We start from the raw sequence: 20,395 nt of genomic DNA on the forward strand, positions 1-20,395 counted from the left end.
TTAAGCGAGTGTTGGCATTGGAAATGCACCGGGCACAGATCAGCTCTCCTGTAGTGTCATGTGTGTTATGTAAAGCTTGTCATTTGCTCATTGTGTATATAAAGTGCAAACACTCATCAATACCACCTGTACAGGCTTGTCTAAAACACAGAGGCAGGGTGAATCTTTATATAAAGTTGTCACACAGCTTTTATTACTAACTGGTAAGATAGTTCTAATTCACTAGTAAAGCTCTATTGCCCAGGTGCATTCACGCTATATTTGGAGTTGACAAGATTTTGCTTGTTGCTGCATACTATAACTAGCCTGTGTAGCTTTTTAATTGTAGGAGCAGTTACTGCGGTGAACCTCTAACATTAAGGTTTTCAGGTGTGTGCCAATGTGTACCGTGGGCATAACATAGGAGTTTATCATTAACCTGTGCCTAAGGGCACTAATGTTTGAAATCCAGCCCTGTCCTTTATAATAAGCTGTAGTTTTCATTGTTAAAATTGTATTTATGGATGATGGCTAAACAAAATATTATATTGAGTAGTTTTGGTCACGTGCCTTTCTATTTGCAGCAAAGGTTAACTTAAAAATAATAAAGATTTAATTTAAAATGTTTTTTTAGGGCAAATATGTAGATTTTCACTGCAGGTTATTCTGTTTTGTAAATTGTGGATTTACACATTTACATTGGATTTTCTGTGTTTTTGCTCTTGCAGGGGCACACCCTACAGTTGCCTAAATTGTTACATAATTTATACCATCTCAATTAATTGGTATAAGGTTGCACAATACTTTAAGCTTCTGTACAGTTTAAAGTGAATGTAACGTTTCATCAAGTAGTGCCTGGTTTTTAAAAATAAAAACAGGGGCACTTTCATTGATGAGACTTTACATTGCACCATATTTGTAGAAATACTTACCTCTTCGTCTTGAAAGCCGCTCCAGCGCTTTGCCAGCCCATCGCAAGCCTCTTTCTACGTCAGAAATTATGATTCCGGCCTTCCTCCAATCACGCCGTTGCTTTAGGCAATGCTTCCCCCAATTGGAGAATGCGGGAATCGTCATTGCTGACATAGGAAGAGGCTTGCGACGGGCTGGCAAAGCACTGGAGCGGCTTTCAAGACTAAGAGGTAAGTATTTCTACAAATATGGTGCAATGCAAAGTTTCATCAATGAAAGTGCCCCTGTTTTTAATAGTAGTTTTAAAAACCAGGCACTACTTGAAACTTTACATTCACTTTAATGCATTTTTTTATTGTGAAATGTATGTTAGTTATTTTCTAAAAGAAAAATCATGATTAAAAATAAAATTGCGATATTTCATAGCCAAAATTGCAATATTCATTTTTTCCCTGTATCGCACAGACCTAATGGGGAACAATGCCCCCCCCCCCCCCAATGTAATTGCTGTTAAGTTTATAGACAGTTAGAAGGAAAAGACAATAACAGTGACTGTTACAGGAGAAGACTACCAGGTCAAGGATAAGATTTAGATGTATTAAAGGCATTCTATACATTTTAGAATGTAAAAAAAAATAGTACATACCACTAGGCCATTGAGAGAAAAAGGAAAAAAAAAAAAAGTGTGAAATATTTAAAAGGAAATACTGACAAGAATTTATAAACAATTTAGGAAGATTCACGTTGAAATACATTTTTGGAATAGTAGGTTTATGTAAAGTGAAGGACTGGAAAGGGGAAGATTAAGAAAAACAACATGAAAACAAATTTTTTATTGTTGATAAAGCATGCAATTTTAAACAACTTTCCAATTTACTTCTATTATCTAATTTGCTTCATTCTCGTCATATCCTTTGTTGAACAGCATATAAAAATAGGCTCAGCAGCTGCTGATTGGTGGCTGCACATAGATGCCTCGTGTGATTGGCTCACCCATGTGCAATGCTATTTCTTCAATATAGGATACCTAAAGTATGAAGCAAATTAGATAACAGAAGTAAATTAGAATATTTGATGTAAAATTGAACACAAGGTGACAGACCCCAGAGTTGTGCACATCTAACATATCACTCTTCTCTTGGCTTTGTTAGTATCCTTATCAGGCATATGCTAAGGGATGAGGCTAGTCCAAAAGCAAACCTTTTTTAAGTTAAGTTTTTAAGTTAAAAGCAAAATGTAGCACAGAAATTTTATTTAAAGGGACAGTCAACACCAGAATTTTTGTTGTTTTAAAAGATAGACAATCCCTTAATTACCAATTCCCCAGTTTTGCATACCCAAAACCTCTAATTACCTTGTATCTAAGCCTCAGCAGACTGCCCCCTTATCTCAGTTCTTTTGACAGACTTGCATTTCAGCCAATCAGAGCTGACTCCATGGTCAATTCACATGTATGAGCTCAATGTTATCTATATGAAACATGTGAACTAATGCCATCTAGTGGTGAAAAACCTATCAAAATGCATTTAGATTAGCAGTGGCCTTCAATATCTAAGAAATTAGCATATGAACCTCCTAGGTTTAGCTTTCAACTAAGAATACTAAGTGAACAAAGCAAAATTGGTGATAAAAGTAAATTGTTAAGTTGTCTAAAATGACATGCCCTATTTGAATCATGAACAAAAAAATTTGGACTTGACTGTCCCTTTAAGAAGTGTAAGTACAAATATAGTCTTGTAAAATCCAAGAGCCAGCCACAACTCAGACAGTGCAACCAAATTGAGGGAGACTGATCATCATCATTCAACCATGGAACAGTACTGTAAAATGTTTGATGAGATATATATATATAAAAATATACACCATATGTACACACAAAAGTTACCATCATGTAGATGGTACCAACTTGATATTCTGCAATTTCCCATAAGGCTGCATGCTGCAATCCTAGTATTGCCACATCTTGTGTGCTTAAACTGTGGGCAAGAAATTTCTAACATTTCCGCCTCAACAAGGAACTTGGGAAATTGTTCCAACTAACTAGGCTTGGTCACAACTTGTTTATCTGCTCACTCATTTATTCAAAGCCTATCAAAATACTGAAACTATTTTTTTTCTCTTTCAACATAAGCATTGAAGTACAGCTATTCAAACTACCCTGTCCAAGTCAAATATAAGTTCCTAACTTCAGTAAACCAAGGGCTTATCTGTAGGTACTAATCTAATGGTACCACACCCAGTGCTAGGACTGAAGTCAATTCAGGTAAACTGAAGTAATGATACATTTTATATCTCCTAAAGTGCCAAGATTATATTGGCAAAACAATAACTTAATACTTCTTATAATGACTGAAGAGATATATCTTAAAGTGATAGTAAATCCTAGAGTTTGTGAAACGCTAGGTTTTACCAGTGGAACAAATAAAGGGGACTTTCAGTCATGAAGCATAAAATACTTAAAGTTGAAAGTTCCTTTGTCTGAAGCATTTGGCGCACTGAGCTCCTCAGGCAGCCCACAGCAGAACGCTATTTTGCTGTGAGGTGCCGTTTCCACGTCTTAGCCAATAGCTGTACAGGCCAGCTGGCTCCATGCCAGATAGCTAGCATGCTATTGGCTAAAATCAACTTGTAATAAAAGTGTTCTGACGTGGGCTTCCTGACTGAAAGTCCCCTTTATTTGTTCCACTGGTAAATCCTAGCGTTTCACAAACGATAGGATTTAGTAACATGATTCAGCCACCAATCAGCAAGCACTAGCCAGGTGCTGAACCAAAAATGGGCCGGCTCCTAAGCTTACATTTCTGCTTTTTCAAATAAAGATAGCAAGGAAATTAGGAAAACAATTATAATAGAAGTAAATTAGAAAGTTGATTAATATTACATGCTGTGTCTGATCATTAAAGAAAAAAAAAATGGGTCCAGTATCTCTAACATCTGGTATTAGTACAGTTTGAGACAGTGTTTCTCCATAGCTAGTAGAGGAAGTTAGTGTTTTTAGAGTCAAGGGAGACATTTCTATATAAACCAACATTACACAAATACATTGGCCAACACCAATGTCATGGGGAAATTTTTAAGTGCGTAGGGATCTAATTTGAAATAAATTAGTATTGCTATATAATGTATGCTAACATTCTAATTAGCATTACGGATATAGAAATTAAACTCATGATTGCAGCAATAAAAACAAATTACTTCTATCAAAGCTTGGTATCCTTTTTATGCTTAGCTCCCTTACATGAGAGCGCATACCAAGAGAGGCTCTCATGCATCTTGAGCACTATACGTATATTCAAGGCTATTTATCTGCTTCCCTGTCCCTGAAACGCTGTCTAGTCAAAGCGTGGGGTTAACAAAGTGAAGTAAAACTTGTGCCCCCTGTATGCATGTGCGCACGCATGCATGCACACACACAGTATTTACACATACAAATTATAAATATATATATACACACACACAGTATACACACACATATATATATATATATATATATATATATATATATACACACACACACACAGTATACACACACATATATATATATATATATATATATATATATATATATATATATATATATATATATATATATATATATATATATATATATATACACACACACACACACACACAGTATACACACATATATATACATATACACATATATATATATATATATATATATATATATATATATATACATACATATATATACACATATATATACATACATACATACATACATATATCCATTTTTTTAATGTGCCCCCCCTGATTAAACACTGGCCCCACCTTGCCCCCCCCCCCCCCCCCAGTAAAATTTGTCTAGAACCGCCACTGATTCACACCAGTAAAGTTATAACTCATACAAGCTTTACCCGCAAAAAAAAAAAACATCAAAAGGTTATTCGAAGAACACCAGAAAAGTCAAATCCCCACCACCAAAAAACAAAAAATTGTATATTGTATTCATTTTAGAGATGTGCAGCTGCGAAAAATGTGGCTGCTCTATTTAGTATTAATTTTGTTTAAAATGAAACAAATATTCTTAAAACAGTTACATTTGTTTACAAATAACTTTCAGAAGGAAGAAGGCATATAAATAAAGTTAGAACACTTCCAAGTTATAGGTGCAGATTTGTAGAACACTACAAATTTACTATTGCGTAAGTACAATATCTATGAATTGCTATTCCTTGACTAATAAAATAATCCAAGAACAACAAGGATAATGCAGAACATCCAATATACAGAAGGGTCGATGACAATCTGTTAGAAAAACGTATCTAATGATTTCAAACAGAAGAATCACAAGTCTATTAGAATGTGTGTAGATAAATAATTTGATAGGTTTTGCTAAAGGATTGTGATAAACACTAAAGTGACAAATCATAGCAGTATAGACCTATGGAGCATACTTAACCCCTTAATGACAACTGACGTACCAGGTACGTCATGCATTAACAAGCAGTTAATGACAATGGGCGTACCTGGTACGTCAGTTGTCTAACAGAGTGCTGGAAGTGATCACAATCGCTTCCAGCAGCTCTGAGGGTATTACAGTGATGCCTCGATATGGAGGCATCCTGCAATACCCCTTTACAAGCCTCCGATGCAGAGAGAGCCACTCGGTGGCCCTCTCTGCACCGGTAGTGATGGTGCCGATGGTGCCTTTGTCCGGTGGGAGGAGGGAGCGTGTGCGTGCACGATGCGCGCGTGCACGGGTGTGCGTGTGTGCACGTGCACATGCGCGCATTAGCCACACTGACACCAATGAAAAAGGAAGGGGAAATTTTTTTTTTATTTTTTTTTACATTTAAAAGGATCTGGGAGGGGGAGGGGTGGGGGTATTGTGGGGGGGGGCTGCTACACTACAGAAATAATTAAACATACAAATAAAAGTTAAAAATAAAATTAAAATAGTTTGGTTTGTGGGGCCAAACTGGGTACTGGCAGACAGCTGCCAGTACCCAAGATGGCGGTAATTAGGTAGGGGAGAGGGTTAGAGAGCTGGAGGGGGGGGGGGATCAGGGAGGTTGGTGCTAAGGCAGGGGTCCATCACAACTAAAATATTTTATAATTTTTATTTAAAAAAAAACAAACTTTTATTTAGTACTGGCAGACTTTCTGCCAGTACTTAAGATGGCGGCAACAATTGTGGGGTGGGGGAGGGAAGAGAGCTGTTTGGGAGGGATCAGGGGGTGGGATGTGTCAGGTGGGAGGCTGATCTCTAAAATTAACCCTGCAAGCTCCCTACAAGATACCTAATTTAACCCCTTCACTGCTGGGCATAATTCACGTGTGCTGCGCAGCAGCATTTAGCGGCCTTCTAATTACCAAAAAGCAACGCCAAAGCCATATAAATCTGCTATTTCTGAACAAAGGGGATCCCAGAGAAGCTTTTACAACAATTTCTGCCATAATAGCACAAGCTGTTTGTAAATAATTTCAGTGAGAAACCTAAAATTGTGAAAAATGTAAAGTTTTTTTTTTTTTTTTTTTAATTTGCTCGCATTTGGCGGTGAAATGGTGGCATAAAATATACCAAAATGGGCCTAGATCAATACTTGGGGTTGTCTACTACACTACACTAAAGCTAAAATTAACCCTACAAGCTCCCTAATTAACCCCTTCACTCCTGGGCATAAAACATGTGTGGTGCGCAGCGGCTTTTAGCGGCCTTCTAATTACCAAAAAGCAACCACAAAGCCATATAAGTCTGTTATTTCTGAAAAAGGGAATCCCAGAGAAGCATTTACAACCATTTGTGCCATAATTGCAGAAGCTGTTTGTAAATAATTTCAGTGGGAAACCTAAAGTTTGTGACAAAATTTGTGAAAAAGTGAACTTTTTTTTTTTTTTATCGCATTTGGCGGTGAAATGGTGGCATGAAATATACCAAAATGGTCCTAGATCAATACTTTGGGATGTCTTCTAAAACAAAATATATACATGTCAAGGGATATTCAGGTATTCCTGACAGATATCAGGGTTCCAAAGTAACTAGCGCTAATTTTGAAAAAAAGTGGTTTGGAAATAGCAAAGTGCTACTTGTATTTATTGCCCCATAAATTGCAAAAAAAGCAAAGAACATGTAAACATTGGGTATTTCTAAACTCAGGACAAAATTTATAAACTATTTAGCATGGGTGTTTTTTGGTGATTGTAGATGTGTAACAGATTTTGGGGGTCAAAGTTAGAAAAAGTGTGTTTTTTTTCAATTTTTTCCTCATATTTTATCATTTTTTTTAGTAAATTATAAGATATGATGAAAATAATGGTATCTTTAGAAAGTCCATTTAATGACGAGAAAAACGGTATATAATATGTGTGGGTACAGTAAATGAGTAAGAGGAAAATTACAGCTAAACGCAAACACTGCAGAAATGTAAAAATAGCCATTGTCATTAAGGGTAAGAAAATTGAAAAATGGTCCGGTCATTAAGGGGTTAAAGGAACATTGTACACTAGATTTTTCTTTGCATAAATGTTTTCAAGATAATCTATTTATAAAGCCCATCAGGGTGTGTATTTAATATATACATATAGTTTTGCTTATTTATTTTTAAAAACACTGTGCTGATTTTCAGACTCCTAACCAAGCCCCAAAGTTTTAGCTGTATACATACTTCAGACTGCTTCTATTTGTATAATGAGTATTTTAATAAGCAGGGGAGGTTATGCTCTCAGTCCCTTTCAGTTGGTATCCCAGGCTAATCTCATCAACAGCACATCAAAGAGCTTTCTAAGTTTTAAAAAGTTTTTATGCAGGATTTTTTTTATCAGTATCTGTGCATGTTATTCTTTATAGTAATTACATGCAGTTAAATGACAATTGGTGTATAATGCCCCTTTAAATACATAGGTCTAATTTTCATGGGTGATAACCAAGTCTGCAAATGCAAGAAATCTATTCAGTATAACACCCCTGTAGGTGGCAATAACACTCCTCTAACACACGTGCCCGCACAATACAGGCCCACTCAGTGCCCATTCTACCACCTGCATTCCCTCACCCCAGCCAGTCGGTAGCTGGACTGTGACACCTCCTGTATACTCTTCTCCTGACATTGTGTGTTAATCCAGAAAGCTCACCATTGAAGTCTCCGGTGTCAGCTACCACCACCGTGTGCTGCTTGAGCTGTTCCAGCGCGGACTCCATCTTCTGCTTCTTAACAGGAGAGTTGGACATGACAAGGGTCTGTAAAGGTCTGAAGGGTCCTATTTATACCTGCGGCCGGCAAAGGGGCGCGAGCTTAGCGACCAATTAGAAACAAGAGAACCCGAGTGGAGGGGTTTGCAGCAGGAGACACCAAACGAGATGGTACAACGTGCACGAGGAAGCAGCCCTCCAATGGCAGAGAAAATGACAGCAACTCGCGCTGGATCACGCCCATTCACATGTCAGATCGGGCGAGGCGGTACACAAAAGAGCATCTGAGTGTCGGATACTAAAGCCAATGAGAAAAAGAGGCGTCTGGACGGTAGCCAAACAGAACAGGGTGTAGGCGGGACATGAGGAATAAGATGCCGCGCCCCGGCCATGACGTAATCATTTTGTTGGATAGTTGCCGAAGAACGTACGAGTTTGAAATACTGTGTACTTGGGCTCTCTGTTGTTAGCAGCAATTCGTTATTGATAATCTACTTAGTCTGATTACATATATTGCATTTTTTAATTATATATTTTTTATGGCATACAGTCCTGGATCTGTCAAATCATACTATGAATTGGTGTGACACACCATTTGAACTCTCCTTTATATTAAAAATATTAATAAGTAATATCACACTATGATAAAAATATATTGTGCAGATCACCCAGCTTCATAAATAGTAACAAATATTTGTTATATGTCAACTACGAAAAATGTTTCATAGTGTGCATTTATTTGCATATCTGGTGATGTTACAGGAAGTGACATTAAACAAATAATTTATAAAATGGTACTTTCATTACATTTTTGAGTGGCCAACGTTGCAAAATAATTTGTAGTGTGCATTCATTTACATATTTGGTGATGCCACAGTACTTGCCTTAACAAGAAGAAATAAGCCATAATTACTGTTGCCAGCTGTGCTCCATAAAAATATTGGACGACCTATTGGCAACTGTACATGGGACGTAGCTGGTTTCACACAATTATATATACAAGAGTTGTTGTGCACTCTACTATTGTTGCAAATACTTAAAGAGACAGGTGCTTGCAGTCATAACCAATTTAACCTTAAACTTAAAAAAGAGAAGTCATAACTAAATAAAAAGTTATGAAAAAGAATGACAAGGCAGCACTCAGATATCTTCATAACAAGTGGTTTATTATTGCTCTTCCCAACATGTCAAAAGACATGAAAAAAACCCTAAACAATAGTGTGATTAAGAAGGAGATACATACATAACCAGGCCTGGTGAACAGAACAATTCCTTACATCAAAAAGTTATAATAACCAAATACAGAGAAGCGCAATTATGTAACTAAACCGCTTCCATATATAACATTTTGTTAAGGATATAAAAGGCAACAAACCGACATTAGACACAAAGTTGCAAATATCCAGAAACAACAGAGCACTTAGTGTGAATCACACGCTCTTTGTAGCAAAAGGAATGATGCCAATTCAGCATTACTGAATTTGGACCAAACAGCATAACAAGAAAAGAGCAGCCTCACCACCATACGCGGTAGAAGTTCCTAATACACCTGTGTCGTTTCCTCTGTATGCAAGCTTCACAGAAAGCGTGACAATTTCTCAGAAAAGCAACTGTGTATAATCCTCTTTTCCATTCAGAGATAGTCGCCTCCTTATAGATTTAAGACACGGAACTCCCCAAACAAGGCTGCTGACTTCAATGCTGGTAACTGCAAATGCTCCTCAGTAATGCGGTAGTTCAAGACCGCTGCCAGGTAAATATACTCCAATTCAAAAGTTTGCCGCTTCTCAGACGTCAGTCATGACGCGTTTCGCCCCTCCCCTTAGTGGGCTGACTTCAGGGCCCCACAAAAGCTCAACCTTAGGCCACACCCTAGACCCCACCACATATATTTTTCACTACTTGGTTGCTAGTAACACATGTACAGAGTAGTGATGTGACCCCCTTGGCTGCCAGAAGTAAACAGCAAAGATTGAACACCCCATGGTTGCCTGTAACACATATAATAGAAAATGCACAGTGTAACTTTTTTAGTCATATTTCTATTATTATAATTATTATACTTTATTTATGAAGCACCATCATATTCTGCAGCGCTGTCCATGGATACAATTAATTTAAATAAAACAATATAAAACTTGTAAGAGACAGGACAAAATATACAAACACATACAGGGAGTGCAGAATTATTAGGCAAGTTGTATTTTTGAGGATTAATTTTATTATTGAACAACAACCATGTTCTCAATGAACCCAAAAAACTCATTAATATCAAAGCTGAATAGTTTTGGAAGTAGTTTTTAGTTTGTTTTTAGTTATAGCTATTTTAGGGGGATATCTGTGTGTGCAGGTGACTATTACTGTGCATAATTATTAGGCAACTTAACAAAAAACAAATATATACCCATTTCAATTATTTATTTTTACCAGTGAAACCAATATAACATCTCAACATTCACAAATATACATTTCTGACATTCAAAAACAAAACAAAAACAAATCAGTGACCAATATAGCCACCTTTCTTTGCAAGGACACTCAAAAGCCTGCCATCCATGGATTCTGTCAGTGTTTTGATCTGTTCACCATCAACATTGCGTGCAGCAGCAACCACAGCCTCCCAGACACTGTTCAGAGAGGTGTACTGTTTTCCCTCCTTGTAAATCTCACATTTGATGATGGACCACAGGTTCTCAATGGGGTTCAGATCAGGTGAACAAGGAGGCCATGTCATTAGATTTTCTTCTTTTATACCCTTTCTTGCCAGCCACGCTGTGGAGTACTTGGACGCGTGTGATGGAGCATTGTCCTGCATGAAAATCATGTTTTTCTTGAAGGATGCAGACTTCTTCCTGTACCACTGCTTGAAGAAGGTGTCTTCCAGAAACTGGCAGTAGGACTGGGAGTTGAGCTTGACTCCATCCTCAACCCGAAAAGGCCCCACAAGCTCATCTTTGATGATACCAGCCCAAACCAGTACTCCACCTCCACCTTGCTGGCGTCTGAGTCGGACTGGAGCTCTCTGCCCTTTACCAATCCAGCCACGGGCCCATCCATCTGGCCCATCAAGACTCACTCTCATTTCATCAGTCCATAAAACCTTAGAAAAATCAGTCTTGAGATATTTCTTGGCCCAGTCTTGACGTTTCAGCTTGTGTGTCTTGTTCAGTGGTGGTCGTCTTTCAGCCTTTCTTACCTTGGCCATGTCTCCGAGTATTGCACACCTTGTGCTTTTGGGCACTCCAGTGATGTTGCAGCTCTGAAATATGGCCAAACTGGTGGCAAGTGGCATCTTGGCAGCTGCACGCTTTACTTTTCTCAGTTCATGGGCAGTTATTTTGCGCCTTGGTTTTTCCACACGCTTCTTGCGACCCTGTTGACTATTTTGAATGAAACGCTTGATTGTTCGATGATCACGCTTCAGAAGCTTTGCAATTTTAAGAGTGCTGCATCCCTCTGCAAGATATCTCACTATTTTTGACTTTTCTGAGCCTGTCAAGTCCTTCTTTTGACCCATTTTGCCAAAGGAAAGGAAGTTGCCTAATAATTATGCACACCTGATATATGGTGTTGATGTCATTAGACCACACCCCTTCTCATTACAGAGATGCACATCACCTAATATGCTTAATTGGTAGTAGGCTTTCGAGCCTATACAGCTTGGAGTAAGACAACATGCATAAAGAGGATGATGTGGTCAAAATACTAATTTGCCTAATAATTCTGCACTCACTGTACAGGAGGATTTGAGGGCCCTATTCCCATGGGAACTTACAATCTAGAAGGGTAGGAGGTTGAGAAACAGGAGGTGAGGACTGCAAGATTGAGAAAGATGCTAATGCAGAGTTAGATGAGGGAAATGTTAGGTAAGAGCAATATTATTGAGTTGGGTGGTAGGCTTCCCTGAACAGAAAAGTCTGCAGAGAGCATTTAAAGGACGAAAGATTAGGGCAAACCCTGACAGCACGAGGGATAAAGGCCTAATGTATAAAGGCATAGAATGCCCTTTTACATTTAGCTGACAGGGGTTTTTAAAGGGACATAAAACAAGTTGGGATAGAGTCAAAATATAATAATATGTATTTTACCTGCAAATTTATACTGCAGTGCCTCGCCATTAACCCCTTCTTTTAAGTTTCTGAATTGTACAGCTCTAACTCCCCCACACAATTCCTTTTATGGCTGTATCTATATCCACCTTAGCTTTAGTATAATACAAGACTTTAACACTCATCTGCTGAAGCATGCATACAAGCAAATAAGCTGCTGTGAACTCAGTTGAAATGCAATGCCTGTATTTTCTGATGCTAAACACTGATAAGGGGGGGGGGGGGGGTAGATCAGTCTCCTCCAGACAGCTTAGCTATGTAACTAATTTTGCTTATTTTTGAAAATGATTTAAAAATACTTGCCAGCAATTTTTAAACATTTTTTTATGCATAATATTTTTACTTAAAGGGACACTGAACCCAAATTTTTTATTGTGTGATTCAGATAGAGCATGCAATTTAAAGCAACTTCTAAGCTTTTTTTGGTTCAGTACTATGGACAGCAATTTTTTTATTGGTGGATGAATTTATCCACCAATCAGCAAGGACAACCCAGGTTGTTCACCAAAAAGGGTCCGGCATCTAAACTTACATTCATGCATTTCAAATAAAGATACCAAGAGAATGAAGAAAATTTGATAATAGGAGTAAATGAGAAAGTTGCTAAAAATTTCATGCTCAATCTGAATCACGAAACAAAAAATTTGGGTTCAGTGTCCCTTTAATTTTAGGATATACACAGATCTCAAAATGTTTTATGGCACTTTAAGTGTCCGGTATTTTTGTACAGATTGTACTGGACAGCCTGCTAAAATACTGGACACCCTATTTGTATGGTTCAGATCAACTATAATTAATATAAAATGTATACAGACATAAAGGCTTCTAAATGTAGGGGCATTACTATTAAATAATGACAGACCTAGAACCTGTAGTTTCTTTGCTACACTGCAAAATTACATATGCTAATTAGTATGGTTGGTAACCCCAGAGGTAATCACATGAAATGATCCTGAGGCTCAGCCATAACTCTGTAGATATTACCAGAACAAAGCAGTTCATGTCATTTTAATAATCTGTTCCCAACATATAAGCACTGGAAACTCAGGATTTATAATGGGACTTGTGTTAGAACTTAAAGGGACAGTAAACACCTTGTAATTACAAGACATTTCTGTTACCATCCTACAGAATAACATATCAGCCAAGTGTAAACATTTGTTTAACAAAATAAAATCCTGTTTACTGCACCCAACACTCGCCTTATTTGAAGGAGCCAAAAAAGTTTGAGTCGGCAGACAAGGCTAATCATTGCCATTAAGTTAGTATAAAGTGAATTGTTTTGCAGTTGTTATCTATTAAAGCCAATTAGGAAATTATTTGATGCAGAGTTCGCTCTGAAAAGTCAGCAGGATGCGGTTCTAACTCAATATACAATTTTCAGAGCTAAATTATATGAAAAAGGGCAAAATAAATAATGAGTATATTACAAAGTTGTTTTATTATACATAATTAAACATCTTATGTTAAAGCTACACTAATAACATAACTAAAGGCTAAACTGACAGTCATGGTAAAATGTGATGCCTGGTTGTCATGGTGACAGCCTTAGAGGAGTGGCTAATGTGATGCAGCAGTTATGTCACAAAACCAACGGACAACACAAAGCCACCACCCTCATAACTGCTGCTCACTTTACTAGAGTTGCCACACTGACCCTGGTGAGCTTCAGTAATCACTGACATGTAGATATTAGCTATCTAATATCTTTATTTCACAGCTAGCACATTACAGTAGAGCTAGTGCTTTACACCCACAGCTCTGATTATGTGATAGTATGAAGAACAGTGATTACTTTCAACACAATGCAAAATGGCATCCGGTGGGAGCTGCAGGTATGAACACCAATTACTACAGGTAGTGTTACCATGATCACCCCAACTCAGTAATTGAATAATACTAAATCACATTTATATACATTGTAAAATAATACTGATAAATGGCAGAAGCAATAGCTTAAAGGGACATAAAAACCATTTTTTTTATTTCATTATTTAGAAAGAGCGTGTAATTTTAAACAACTTTCTAATTGACTTCTATTATCTAATTTGTTTAATTCTCGTGATATCCTTTGCTGAAAAGCATATCTAGATAGGCTCAGTAGCTGCTGATTGGTGGCTGCACAAATATGCCTCATGTGATAGGCTCACCCATGTGCATTGCTATTTCTTCAACAAAGGATAGTTCAAGATTGAAGCAAATTAGATAGTAGAAGTAAATTGGAATGTTGTTTAAAATTGTATTTCTATCCTATGGCATGAAGAGTCCACGACGTCATTGCAATTACTAGTGGGATATTCAACTCCTGGCCAGCAGGAGTAGGCAAAGAGCACCCCGGCAAAGCTGTTAAGTGTAACTTCCCTTAACCATAATCCCCAGTCATACTCTTTGCCTTTGTCAATGGAGGATGTGCGAAGTCGGTGTCTGAAGAATGTAATCCTTTTAATGGGTAGTTTTCCCTGCAAGCAAGGATTGGGGTCTATCTGTGTCCACGTCAATCTCTTTAGTAAGAGTAGTGGTGGCTTTTAGCAGTTAGAAGGCGGCAAGGTAGTCTTTTCTTTATTTCTAACATTTATGCTACCCCTATATTGAAAGCCAGGGTTGGTTACTCTGTTTTTTCTTTTCTCTCCATGTACCTGCCAGCGGTCGATTGAGGCTGACAGACTGGGAAGTGCTGTGTCTGCTCCACAGCAGAAGACCCTGGAGGGTAAGTCTGTTTATATCCTTATTTAAAGGGACAGTCTACCATATAATTGTTATTGTTTTAAAAGATAGATAATCCCTTTATTACCCATTCCCCAGTTTTGCATAACCAACACTATTATATTAATACACTTTTTACCTCTGTGATTACCTTGTATCTAGGAGTCTTCTTCCAGCCCCCTGATAACATGACTGTGACTGTTTATTATCTATTGTCTTAAAGGGACAGTTCACCCAAAAACTTTCTCCCCTTTAAATTATGCCCAATTATCCTTTTTACCTGCTAGAGTGTATTAAATTGGTTGCAAGTAGCTACTTTACTCATATTTCAGCATTTGAACTAGCTGATTTAACTTGTGGTTTCCCAACCTATACTGAAAGTTTTGATACTGGCGTATATGCTATTGACAAGCCTAAGTAAACACAGCCAGCAGAAGAGATTACACCCTCAGTGGGGGCATGATAGTTAAGTAATAAAATGATAATTTTCCATTGTTCTCTCTATGTATTGAGCTTTGGTGTTCCAGACAAATATAAGATAAGGAAGCAAGTCTGTGTACATGAAAGTGATAACGTAATGAGATCTGATATTACCTGAAGCTCAACCCATTGTAATAGGCTGTGGTTTCAAAGCACAAAACCAGCTACTTCAGATACACAAATAAACCCGAAAATGCAATTTCTCAAATATTTTATACTCTGCAGTTGGTAAATCATTTAAAATACATTTATGGAAAAACAACTTTACAGTGTACTGTCCCTTTAAATTTAGCATTGTTTTGTGCTAAATCTTAAATAACTTTCTGTGCCTGAACACAGTTATCTATATGGCCCACGTGTACTTTCTGTCTCTCTGTGTTGAAAAGAGATTTAAAAAGCATGTGATAAGAGGCAGCCCTCAAAGGCTTAGAAATTAGCATATGAGCCTAGCTATGTTTAGTTTAAACTAAGAATACCAAGAGAAAAAAGCAAATTTGATGATAAAAGTCAGGACCGTCTTTAACACAGGGCAAAAGGGGCAGCTGCCCTGGGCCCAGTCTCTGTTGAGGGGCCCAAGAGTTCTACCAGACTGCTGATGTGACATGGGGAACACACACATTCAGTCCTAATACTGTCACAGTCAAAAGTACTCTGCTTATATTTTTTTTAAAAAACTGTGCCAGACCGTGCCGGTGTCATGTGACATGCCAAGCTAGTGCCATGTGCTGTTTTAGATGTGCACTGTGCAGCACTGAATGCAAAGCCCTAACTCGGCATCCAGCCATTTCCCACTGCATCAGAAAAGGTCCTATTGGGGTTACCACTGTTACCAGGTAACTGCTCTGGTTGTGGGGATTGTTTCTGGGTAGGGCTGACTGTAGGCGCATGCAGCAGAAATCTGGAGCGGCAGGCACATGAGGATTTGAGCATCTGTGCAGCTGCATACACTGCTCTCTTCAGTCTTGAGGCTGTGTGACTCATCTCACACTGTATCCATGCAGCCTTGGACAGACAGCATCCAGTCTACTGGTCCCCTTAGCCCTGCTCTTTCTGCTGTGGCCCTAAGATCAACTAAGTGAAGTTTGTTAGGAGAATAGTGCTTTGTAGAAAGGTGTCAGTGGGAAGAATAAGTGAGTGCACACACGCCCCTCCCCATGCAGCATTGTCTAGTTCAGGGTGAGAGGGAACTTGTTCCTAGCAAAGAAGCGACATGTGCTGGTGTGGCTGATGTATAGCGTCATGCTGATACTTCACACATTAATGTAAGGTTTATTTTTATAGCTTTTATTTTCTCTCTGTCTCAGATTTTACAGCTTCCCATAGTAGTTCTGCTGTTCCAGTCAGTAAACTTATATTTGTCTGCACCTCCATGCTTCCTCCTTTACCTTGCTTTGCTCCTGTTGGCTGCCCTAAATCTCTTTAACCAGCTAACCTCACACCAGAATCACATTCAAAAGAATATTAAATGAATCCACAGTGGAGGAATTTATATATTTATTTACTTATTAGTACTGCTTAGGTCCAGTTTCACATATTGCATTTTTTTTTTTAAATGATTAGCCCAGCAGTGGATGATCCACCACTGGGCTAATAATAAATTATTTTTTTTTATTTAGTTGTTTTTTGGGATGTTGGGGTGGAGATCAAAATTGCATGGGGTGGGGGGGGCAAGAAAATTTTTGCCCAGGGTCCAATCAATATTAAAGACGGCCCTGATAAAAGTAAATTGGAAAGTTGATTAAAATTAAAAGTCCTATCTGAATAATGAAAGTTTAATTTATACTAGACTGTCCCTTCCCTTGGCAGGTATAACTGTTACTGTCATCAAGGAAAAGGGAGGACTTTGAAGTGTGACCAACTGGCACCTCCATTGTGCTCTTAGATGGGTTTTGAAACCTTAATTATATCCCAGGTTGGGGATATCAGTTATTTGAGCAGCTTTGATCTACCAGCATCTCTTTAGGCTCCGGTTCACTCATTATTGGGTGTTTCCCTCTGACATAACTCAGCTACCCTGATATCTTACAGTTAAAAATGACACACGGGGTTGAGGCTTTTATTTATTTGTGCGGACCTTTATAATGGAGCATCTACACTCTAGCTCCTTTAGCTGGCATGTTCCTCATTTACAGCAGCGGCACCTCCAGCTTCAGTAGAGGAGGCTACCGCTGACTGTGTTATGCTTATATTTTTATAACATTGATGCACGCCATTAACTGATGCTGCAACGTGAGAGGAGACTACCGGCAGCCTTTTTTAGAAAATATTATCTGGCAAGCGCCAGTACTCTGACTGAAAGGTTTTCCCAATGAACCTGCAAGTCCCATATTATGCTCCTGACGCAGCACTCAGTTATGGTGCTTGCATAATACGGCGCTGACTAATGCATGCTTCTTTATCAGTAAAAGGAGTAGAACAGAAGAGGGTGCCACAATAGTGCACAATCAGTGATACTTGGTCTCCAAACACGCAGTACAAGTTATACTTACAAAGTATAAAGCACTTGAGAAGTGCCACAAACGCCTGCTGGAACTTAAAGGGCCACTAAACCCAAAATCTTTCTTTCATAATTCAGATAGCGAATAGAAATTTAAACAACATTACAATTTACTTCCATTATTTATTTTGCTTCATTTTTTAAATATCCTTAGTTGAAGAAAAATCAATGCACATGGTGAGCCAATCACACGATGCTTCTATGTGCAGCAACCAATCAGCAGCTAGTGAGCATATCTAGATATGCTTTTCATCAAAGAATATCAAGAGAATAAAACAAATTAGATAATATAAGTAAATTAGAAAGATGTTTAAAATTGCAACTCTTTCTAAATCATAAAAGAAAAAATGTGGGTGGCATGTCCCTTTAAGTAGCTGTCCAGATAGCTATCCCGTCGGCAGCGCACTAGGAAATGTCAGTCATTGGAAATCGCTAGTAACGATGGACCTCAGTTAGTGCCAGCCCAATGTAAATTCCAAACAAAGGCTATGTAAGCTTGTGGATATAGCCAGACCAAATGTGATGTTCACACTGTTAATAAACAGAGCTTAAACGTGTATATTAAATCAATATAGTAGTGATACAAAAGTCTAAAACAAATACAGACTTTTATTTGATTTGTATAATATCACACAATGCGTTTCTCGGTCTTAGTGACCGTTTCATCAGGTGTGTACAACTTTCACAAAATCACGACTTATAAACGCTGTTCAGCGTCTCATGCTGTTCAGAGCGCATGCAATTGAGTTCACCTACAACCAATAAGATGTCATTGCTCAAAATATTCGTTAGTGATTGGGTTAACGGCAACCAGTGTCATTTCGATATCCTACACTCCCCACTTTTATATTTAAAGAAAATAAATGTTACAATATGTATAACAAAGTATAAATATTTATCGTTGCTAGGGGCCGTATGATTGACATTGCCGATATCAAATGCTAGAGCTAAACAACCCACAAGTTTAGGTGAACTCGCGCACAAACTATTAAAAAATAACTAAAATATAAAACATCATATATAACGTATCCACACCGATCGTCTATACACATATCATTATGAACTTGATAGAATGTGGGGCATTGTCTCATCCAAACAAAAATCATTGCGATCAACGTGATATACTTTATATAGGAACAAAATCAGGTAAATAGTATACACCAAGTATATCTATATCTATTAAAGCAAAATACAAAGAAATTAAAAATTAAAAAACACTTGTAAATGTGTCAATTTCAACAGATGTTATCTATAAAAAACTATCATGACAAATACACGTTAGCAAATATAGACCTACGTTACCTAAATAGTGTTGATATCTGGTGTGTGTTTGGGTTAGATTAATAACAACCAATCACATTACGCTGGAGCCCACACAGGGGTCAATTTGATATATTAAAACAACATAACATTGCTATGGACAAAACCATTAAAGCAGTTTACAGTATTGCCACTAAGATATAAAATATAAAGCCCCCGCATCGTCTTATGAATTACTAGGTATTGTTATGCCGAATTTGTGCTCTACCTCTATGGAAATAGCTATGTGGACATATAGGGGGGTAGTTATCAAGCCGTCTACTTTTCTGGCTTCGCCGGCCCAATACGCCCGCCTAAGCTCGCCTACCTTCGCCGCCGCGGACCTGAAAAAATACGCCTAAGTTATCAAATAAAGCTGTCAAAAAGCCGCGGGGCGATGAGCAGCGGACTGTGACAGTTATCACTCATCCGATCTCGCTGCTCTTCGGCTTTTTCCCAGCTTTATTGCTAGCCTGTCACTAAGCACCCACACTAAACTGCACTGTTCTACCCCCTATACCGGCGCCCCCGGAGCCTCCCGCAACTCAATAAAGTTACTAACCCCTAAACGCCGCTCCTAGACCCTGCCGCAACTCTTATAAATGTATTAACCCCTAAACCGCCGCTCCCGGAGCCCACCGCCACCTACATTATACCTAGTAACCCCTATCCTGCCCCCCCTATACCGTCGCCCTCTATAATAAAATTATTAACCCCTATCCTGCTGATCCCGCACCTCGCCGCAACTAAATAAATAGTTTAATCCCTAAACCGCTGCTCCCTGAACCCGCCGCAACCTATAATAAATTTATTAACCCCTATCCTGCCCCTCCTACACCGTCGCCACCTATAATAAATTTATTAACCCCTATCCTGCCCCCCCACTACGCCGCCGCCACTGTAATAAATTTATTAACCCCTAAACCTAAGTCTAACACTAACCCTAACGCCCCCCTAACTTAAATATTAATTAAATAAATCTAAATAATATTTATATTATGAACTAAATTAATCCTATTTAAAACTAAATACTTACCTTTAAAATAAACCCTAATATAGCTACAATATAAATAATAATTATATTGTAGCTATCTTAGGATTTATTTTTATTTTACAGGCAACTTTCAATTTATTTTAACTAGGTACAATAGCTATTAAATAGTTATTAACTATTTAATAGCTTACCTAGCTAAAATAAAGAGAAATTTACCTGTAAAATAAATCCTAACCTAAGTTACAATTACACCTAACACTACACTATAC

The 20,395-nt window shown here is 38.0% G+C and overlaps 1 protein-coding gene across 1 annotated transcript in view; it reads right to left on the reverse strand.

The window, feature by feature from the left end:
• The window catches only part of TALDO1 (transaldolase 1), a 100,356-nt gene extending 92,111 nt beyond the window's left edge, over positions 1 to 8,245 (reverse strand). Inside the window, exon 1 of the mRNA XM_053720219.1 lies at positions 7,987 to 8,245. Coding sequence (XP_053576194.1) covers positions 7,987 to 8,083 — 97 coding nt within the window. The 5' untranslated portion in view covers positions 8,084 to 8,245. The remainder of the gene's footprint in view (positions 1 to 7,986) is intronic.
• Positions 8,246 to 20,395: the final 12,150 nt, after the last annotated feature.

This window comes from Bombina bombina, chromosome 7, assembly GCF_027579735.1.
Source record: "Bombina bombina isolate aBomBom1 chromosome 7, aBomBom1.pri, whole genome shotgun sequence".
In the NCBI taxonomy this organism is placed as follows: domain Eukaryota; kingdom Metazoa; phylum Chordata; class Amphibia; order Anura; family Bombinatoridae; genus Bombina; species Bombina bombina.